Source organism: Chrysochloris asiatica, unplaced genomic scaffold (genome assembly GCF_000296735.1).
Source record: "Chrysochloris asiatica unplaced genomic scaffold, ChrAsi1.0 scaffold00097, whole genome shotgun sequence".
Lineage (NCBI taxonomy): Eukaryota > Metazoa > Chordata > Mammalia > Afrosoricida > Chrysochloridae > Chrysochloris > Chrysochloris asiatica.
Window position 1 is genome coordinate 4,222,366 of NW_006408615.1, and position 8,548 is coordinate 4,230,913.

General features: G+C 50.7%; 1 protein-coding gene across 2 annotated transcripts in view; it reads right to left on the reverse strand.

Moving 5' to 3' along the window:
* Positions 1 to 8,548, reverse strand: part of TBC1D22A (TBC1 domain family, member 22A) — a 288,569-nt gene that overhangs the window by 118,338 nt on the left and 161,683 nt on the right. For both annotated transcript variants that reach the window (XM_006866828.1, XM_006866827.1), the window contains one exon: positions 8,253 to 8,354. In XM_006866828.1, the coding sequence (XP_006866890.1) occupies positions 8,253 to 8,354 (102 nt within the window). The remainder of the gene's footprint in view (positions 1 to 8,252; positions 8,355 to 8,548) is intronic.

Genomic DNA, 8,548 nt, shown 5'->3' on the forward strand with positions numbered 1-8,548 from the left:
ATTTTAAAACATTCAGTGTTCCCATGTTCTGTTCGAACAACTGCTTCTTGGTCCATGTACAGATTCCTTATGAGCACAATTAAGTGTTCTGGAATACTCATACTTTGCAATGTTGTCCATAGCTTGTCATGATCCACACAGGTGAGAGCCTTTGTGTAGTCAATAACGCGTAGGTAAACATCCTTCTGATATTCTCTGCTTTCAGCCAAGATACATAGGACATCAGCAATGATATCTCACGTTCCATGGCGTCTTCTGAATCCAGCTTGAAGCTCTGGAAGTTTAAGACCTGTTACTTCGGACATATTGTCAGGAGGGACCAGTCGCTGGAGAAGAATATCATGTTTGGTAAAGTGGAGGGTCAGAGAAAAAGAGGAAGAACCCCAGTGAGATGGATTGGCCAAGTGACAGCATCAATGAGCTCAAGTGTGGCAACAATACTGAGGTTGGCCCAGGACTGGGCAGTGTTTCGTTCTGCTGTGCATAAGGTCATTATGAGTCGGTACCGACTCAACAACAAGACTTGTTATGTATGTTCACATGATTATAAGTAACAACATCTTACTCCAGAGCTGGAAAATTCTCAACCATGATCCTTATAAATAAGGAACACTGGTAGTGTGGTAGAATAAGCACTGGGCTGTGAATCACAAGGTCAGCGGGTCAAACCCACCAGCTGCTGTGTAGAAGAAAGAGGAGGCTTTCTGCTCCCTAAAGATTTACAACCTCAAAACTAGAAACCACTGTTGTTACTGTCTTTATAAATACTGACTTTCTGTCAATAGGTTTTCTCCTTCTGGATCTATTTGTCTTCAGTCTTTTGTACCCTAACCTCCCTTTTATACTTTCAATAGCTCTCGTACTGCCTACTCAGTTAATTTTCTCCAATCAACATTCCATTTTAACTAAATCTCTCTTCCACTGTGTCCAATGAGTATTAAATATCAATGACCATCATTCTGGTTGCCAGAAGTTACTCTTGGTTCCTTTTTAAAAATCTGCCAATTCTTTTTACAATCTCCTATTTGTGACTGGAACCCTGCCTCCCCTAACAATGTCACAGATACTGACTTCACAATTACTTCGGACCTCCTGGCTGGGGTGACTCCAGCCACATCCTTCCCTGTGCCTGGTGTACTTGGCCTGCAGTGAGCTCATCTTCAGGGGGATCGTCCCATGGGAACAGCGCACATCAGAGCTCAGCATGCCCTTCCAGATTGAGGGTTTTCAGTGTGTGGTCAGCAGACTGTGGGGAGGCCCCTCTATGGAATCTGTGAGTTCCAAACCCTTCTCAAAGAGAACTAAGACAGTGTTTACCATTCTCACCATGCTGACATGTGCACTCAGAGTAGAAAGTCTGGGTAAGTAAAACTGCCAGCAACTTAGCACAAATCCAGGTGGAGGTACCAAAAGCAACGGTGAGTCTTCAGCGTATTCTTAGGTGGGCTGCCCAGTCATGAAGCACACAGTCTCATTAAAGAACGCCCTGATGGAGCAGGAAGAATTACTAATACGACTGTGGTGGTCAGGAGCCCTTGAGTCAGTCCGACCCACAGCAACCCTTTCTACAGCAGCACGGACTGCTGCTGGGCCCTACGCCATCCACACAGCCACTTCTGTGCCTGAGTGCACTGCTGTGGCCGCTGCGGCCATCACCACACTGGGGACTCTATGTCCCTTCTCCAGAACTGGTCCCTCCTGATGCCACGTCCCAGTACATGAGATGAAGTCTCAGCATCCTGGCTTCCAAGAAACCTTCTAGCTGTACTTCTTCCAAGACAGATTTGTTCACTCTTCTGACAGTCCGCTGTATATGCGGTATTCTTCACCAATACCCCCACGCTAAGGCATCAATTCTGCTGCCTTCCTTATCCACCCTCCAGCTTTCACATGCAGATGACGTGACTGAAAATACCATGGCTTGGGTCAGGTGCGTCTTAATCCTCAAACTGACATCTTTGCTTTTTAACATTTTAAAAGACCTTTTGCAGCAAATGTGTCCAAGGCAAAGCATCGATTCATGTAATCTTGAGACTTGAATGGCATCGTTGCAGTGCTGTGTGACAAAACGGGCAGAACACATAACCCACGTCATGAGCGTGCACCAAGACAGGACGGTTTGTGCCAGAAAGCATCCTGGTGCAGACGTGCAAGTTGTGAGCAGAAGACAACATGAGTCCAAGAAAGACTACTGCGACTTGAAAGAGCGCGGTCAGACAAACTAGATACTCACTTGTTCCGCGTCTGGGAAACATCTCAAAACTAAGCACAACTAACCTGTCAGTTCCCGGAAAACAAGAGGCAGGACCTTGTCAATAGTCAGAGCTGAGGTTTCCAATCAAGATTCAATCTCTGGAAAACCTGTATTCGCCACTCCGAGCTTGGTCGTTTCTTTTGATGAGCTGGGCTGTTGTTGTTGTTAGGTGTCGTTAGGTCGGTTCTGACTCATAACAAACCTATACACAACAGAACAAAACATTGGCTGGACCTGCGCCATCCTCACAATTGTTGCTATGCTTCGGTCTACTGCTTCTGCCACTGTGCCAGTCCATCTCGTTGGGGGCCTTCCTCTTTGTCACTGACCCTCCACCTTACCAGGAATGATGTCCTTCTCCAGGGAGTGCTCCCTTCTGATAATATGTCCAAAGTCTGAGAGACCAAGTCTGGCCATCCTGGCTTCTAAGGAGCATTTGGTTGTACTTCTTCCAACACAGATTTGTTCATTCTCCTGGAAGTCCGTGGTATTTTCAATATTCTTCACCAATCTTCTACGATCTCCTTTGTTCGTTGTCCAACTCTGAGCTGGGAGGTGACACTGGTGTGTTTGTTTGATGCTGTGAAATGAAAGGTATCAACGCTTGGAAATGCTGCCTAAATTGCTAAGTGAGCAATGCAAACTGTTCCAATGCCAAACGTGGATAAAAGATGGATTCTACATGCAAGGCAGACCCGGGACTCGAATGTCACCAAGTAAAAATGTTCGCTCCAGATTGCACAGTTCAGCTAACTGGTAAGAAACTACCATTTGTTGAGGAAAGAAGCAGGCAGTGGGAGACACAGAGGAATACAAGAGTTAAATGGAACAGAAGGGAAACACTGCTGCTAACGGTACAAGGAGGGGACAGCCATCACCATCATCAGGATGCAGAGTCCCAGGTGCTAAAGGTAAACAGATGTGCTGCTCTATAAGCCTGCGGTCATCCACAATTAAATTGTATTAAAATGGAAAAGAAACTGTCCTTTGCTGGGAGCAGTGTAGTATTGAAGAAACTGTCCTGTGTTGGGAACGGTGTAGTACTGAAGAACTGTCCTGTGTTGGGAACAGTGTTGTACTGAAGAAACTGTCCTGTGTTGGGAACAGTGTTGTACTGAAGAAACTGTCCTGTGTTGGGAGCAGTGTTGTACTGAAGAAACTGTCCTGTGTTGGGAACAGTGTTGTACTGAAGAAACTGTCCTGTGTTGGGAACAGTGTAGTACTGAAGAAACTGTCCTTTGTTGGGAGCGGTGTTGTACTGAAGAAACTGTCCTTTGTTGGGAGCAGTGTAATCGTCAGGAAACAAACACACAATGAGTTGAGAGGGCTAGAGCAGTTCTCCTTCCTTTTCCAACTACTTCTCTGGGTGAACCTGGGTTTTCTGCACACACTTCGACCAAAACAACATATTGCCTCAGACAAAATGCAGAAGCAGGAAAATCCAGCTGTCTTCTTGTGAGAAGCTCACTGAAGAGACTGACAGAAATGGAAAGGATTCAGAGGAGACTGGTAAAATGCTTTTCTTTATAGTAAATATTTTTGTCTGGGGAAAATACCAATATATCCTAAAGAGATGTTACTGGTGATAGCACATAATGAGTTTATCATTGTTGTTTCTAAATAGATTCCTACATATGCTTTCATTTCTGAGTTTGAAACGGCTGAGGGAGTAAACATCAGTGGCTGTAACCCATAGGAAACAGGGCTTCTGAGAGGGCAGAGTGGGGAAACATGTAGCTAGCACCTGGGGCTCCAGCTAGATCCTCCCGGAGCAACCTGCCAGACAGGAAAGTGTACGTTCTCTGCCATTACGGGGTCTGGTCATCCCCCCAGTTCACCTGAGTCACCTGTAAGGTTCATTACTCTCATTTCTCAGGAGTGTGGCGAGGCACGTCCAGCAGCTAGCGGTCACCACATAAAAGGGGTTGTGGTGGTGCTACGGATTAAGCAACAGCTTCTGCCCGCTGGGACAGCACCTGCAAGCCGGAGGGGTTCAGCACCCTGGGGTCCAACTGGAGAAGTTCACCATTCAGTGACCCCGCTGAACCGAATACTCTGGAAGAGCCATATTTTACTGACAGCTAGTGGGATGTAGAGTCTCAGACGGAGGCCACCTGGTGAGCCAGAGTGTGGCGGGGTCCCCACCCAGGACGTGGGAAGATGAGGAATGGGAACGGATCGTGGTTCTGTCTTCGGCTGCAAGGTGAACTCACTTGAGCGTATTTCAGCTAAGGAAGGTTGGAGCGGAGAACAGACCACCGGCTTTAGGGCTGGAATCAGCATTTGTGCCATCTGACTGGGGGGTCATGATACTATGGCATCTTCCCCACCAGCATTAGGATTGTCCACCAAGCAGGAAGACCCTCAGGAACAAGCCCCCAGGGGAGAGCCACGGCGAGGCTCAGGTTCCCCGGCTTGATTACTCTGACGGCTCACAAGAAGCACTTTGACATCTCGTGAGACAAAACAGAATCTGGTAAGATGCCAGAACAACTGGGGGTGCCCCAGCTGAGAGTCTGCCTTTAACAAAACCTGGAGGGGGTGGTCTCATGACAATGAAATGGGTGAGTCTAGGCACTGGAGCAGGTATCGAGCTGGGAGGCGGCAGCAGTCAGGGACTAAAGCTTCGAAGGTCCCTAAGGGGTTTCCCTCCTGGGTCCACATTTCCCTTGACTTTCAATCGTTAACAGCCTCAGATGGCTCTCAACTTAACGAGGCAGTAGTATTTCTGGACGCTGAAGAAGCCTCCCCGGGGAAGTCAGCAGTGTAGCAGGACAAGAGAAGGCCTGGTCCAGCGCTGTCTGAGTGCACGGTTGAGCTGCTGTGCCCACCCACCTCACACAGGGTCTCCCTCGCTGTCGCTGACCCTGCGTCACTGGACACGATGAGAACTGGAGCCACAGTCTTTCGAGACAAAATGGCCAAAGTAAGTGCCACGCCATCTTGTCATCCTCCCAGGTCAGAGACACACCATCCTCCTGGGTCAAGGACACGCCATCCTCCCGGATCAGGGACATGCCATCCTGTCATCCTCCTGGGTCAGGGACACGCCATCCTGTCATCCTCTCAGGTCAGAGACACACCATCCTCCCGGATCAGGGACATGCCATCCTGTCATCCTCCTGGGTCAGGGACACACCATCCTGTCATCCTCTCGGGTCAGAGACACACCATCCTCCCGGATCAGGGACATACCATACTATCGTCCTCCTGGGTCAGAGACACACCATCCTCCCAGGTCACAGACACACCATCCTGTCATCCTCCCGGATCAGGGACACGCCATCCTGTCATCCTCCCGGATCAGGGACACGCCATCCTGTCATCCTCCCAGGTCAGAGACACGCCATCCTCCCGTGTCAGAGGCAGACTTCTTCGTGTCTTCTAGGGCTGACCCAAGATCGTCTGGCTTCTGTTTGTAAACTGTCAGTTCATCCTACCATAATTCTAGAAGCCAAGCTACCAAGGGTCACCCACAGGTGTCAGCGGAGCTTCCAGACGAACACAGACTGGGAAGACAGGTGTGGCAATCTGTTTCCCAGGATTGGCCAAGGAAATCCTTATGCATAGCAGGAGAGGACTGGAGTGCTGCTGCCCCCCAAACTCCCCAGCTGGCAGCCACTGACGTCCCACTTGAGAAGCCACTGGAATCCATGGTAGCCGAAGGAGAGGAAGATGGATGAGCACCTCTGGGCTGCCATGCTTTGTAAACACAGGCACCAAAGAAGCGTTCTGCCTCACACTTGTCAGGTCTGCCAATAAAGCATTTCATCAGAGAGCAAATCTCGAGAGAAAAATGAAAAGCCGGCATCGATTTCATTGTACAGCTGATTTTATTTACAAATAGAAGCTAGACCATCTTCTATTTAAATGACAGGAGTTCCATCACTCATGTTCAAACAAGTGACATTTGAAATTTATAAAGTTTCATGTTATGATTCAATCTCTTTTCTAAAGGGGTAAAAAAAACACCTTGCATGGAAAGAAAGACTCAAAAATACATAAACACTGACAGGCCAGGGGAAACGGTGGCTGATGCCAGGGCCCAAACTGAGCTCCTGAGCAGAGACAAAGGAGCCAAGAGGCAGCCTGGATCCACTTGCAGACATGCATCGCCACGTTTCAAGCACATAAAGGGCATCTGTCCTCGCACTATCAATTCCTAAGGGATCCGAAGGATCCAGCTTTCCGCAGGAGAACTGATTTGGGGAATGCATTCAGACTACACCTCAGGGTCTGAGTCCTTGTCCTACGATTTAGAGAACTTGTTGGAACCAGTGTTCCACCACTCCAGCTGTGTGGTGTTTCTGCGGCAGCAGCTCTAGGGAATTGAGACCCTGCATATCCCTACTTAGACATGGTACCTCGAGTGACAGGCGAGTGTTTCCGGGTGGGGGAGGAGGAGAGAGGACTGTGTTAGGAAGCTCTCACTCTGTAATGGGGGAACATGGTAACTAGAACAGGTATCACTAAACTGTGCACAAGTCAAACGGCAAACGGTGGTGTGTTATCTACGTTTTTACAACAACTCTAAAAATCCGGCTCAAATACCTTCCTCTTTGTGGGCACAACAAGCAAAGGCTGCTGGGAACTCTGGAGAAGCTGAGACATCACTGTCTGCTGGGCGATGCTCAGCTCAGCGACCCTAGTGGCATCGCAGTGCGCGTACAACTCTGGCGTTTCTCACACAGCTGTGTGAAATCGAATGAACCTGGCTGGGCCGAGTCCACTGCAGGCGTCCAACTCCTGACAGAACCAGTCCACTGCAAGCGTCCACCTCCTAACTGGGCCTAGTCCACTGTGGTCATCCATCTCCTACCTGGGCCTAGTCCACTGCAGGCGTCCACCTCCTACCTGGGCCTAGTCCACTGCAGGCGTCCACCTCCTAACTGGGCCTAGTCCACTGCAGGCGTCCACCTCCTAACTGGGCCTAGTCCACTGCAGGCATCCACCTCCTAACTGGGCCAAGTCCACTGCAGGCGTCCACCTCCTAATTGGGCCTAGTCCACTGTGGGCATCCACCTCCTAACTGGGGCTAGTTCACTGTGGGCATCCACCTCCTAACTGGGCCTAGTCCACTGCAGGCATCCACCTCCTAATTGGGCCTAGTCCACTGTGGGCCTCCACCTCCTAACTGGGCCTAGTTCACTGTGGGCATCCACCTTCTAACTGGGCCTAGTCCACTGCAGGCGTCCACCTCCTAACTGGGCCTAGTTCACTATGGGCATCCACCTTCTAACTGGGCCTAGTCCACTGCGGGCGTCCACCATCTGACTGGGCCCAGTCCACTGCGGGCATCTACCTCCTGATCAGGCCCAGTCCACTGTGGGCGTCCACCTCCTAACCAGGCCCAGTCTGCTGCGGGTGTCCACCATCTGACTGGGCCCAGTCCGCTGCGGGTACCTACTTCCTGATCAGGCCCAGTCTACTGTGGGTGTCCACCTCCTAACTGGGCCCAGTCCACTGCAGGTGTCCACCATCTGACTGTGCCCGGTCTACTGCAGGCATCCACTACTATCTGACCGTGCCCGGTCCACTGCGGGCATCCACCACCTCAGTCCTCCTCTGCAGGACTCGCCCCACTTAGCCTCCCATAATCATCACTATCACCAGGAGACCTGTGACAAGCTCCACCACAGACCTGGCATCCTGACTCTGCGTCCAGCCAGTGGGACCCTCCACAGGTCCTGTTTACCCCTTAGCTCCAGGCTTGGCTTCAGCTGACCAAGCTCTGAGACCACTGCCTACAGGTGGCCACAGGGTCCCAAACAGCCACCCTGTGAGGGGAGGTTCCCCGGCCAACAGACCAGACTTGCAGCAGACTCAGCTCAGAACCTTAGTCCCGGGTCCTAACCCGGACCCTACGGTCATCTAGACAGGGCTCACACACATGATTTCTCCTCCCTACACAACCCTGAGGCTAGACGGCGTAGACCTGGGGGCCCAGCACAGCGTGCTCTGCCCAGGAAGACCCCTCCAGCCCTGGGTCGGGCCTCACCTGGATGCCATCCAGCAGCCGGCTCATGCACCAATAGGTGTCAGCCTCGATGTTGCGCAGCACATCCTCGGGCACATGGGAGACATCCACATTGTCTATGTCCTCGTCTACAGAGAGAGAGAGAGAGAGAAGGGGAGGATTAACCACAGGGCAGCGTCCACCACGAGGGGAGACATCCTCAGTGTCTACATCCTCATCTACAGAGAGAGATGGGGAGAATTACCCATAGGGTAACGTCCACCACAAGGGGAGACATCCCCAGTGTCTACGTCCTCATCTACAGAGAGACAGGGAGG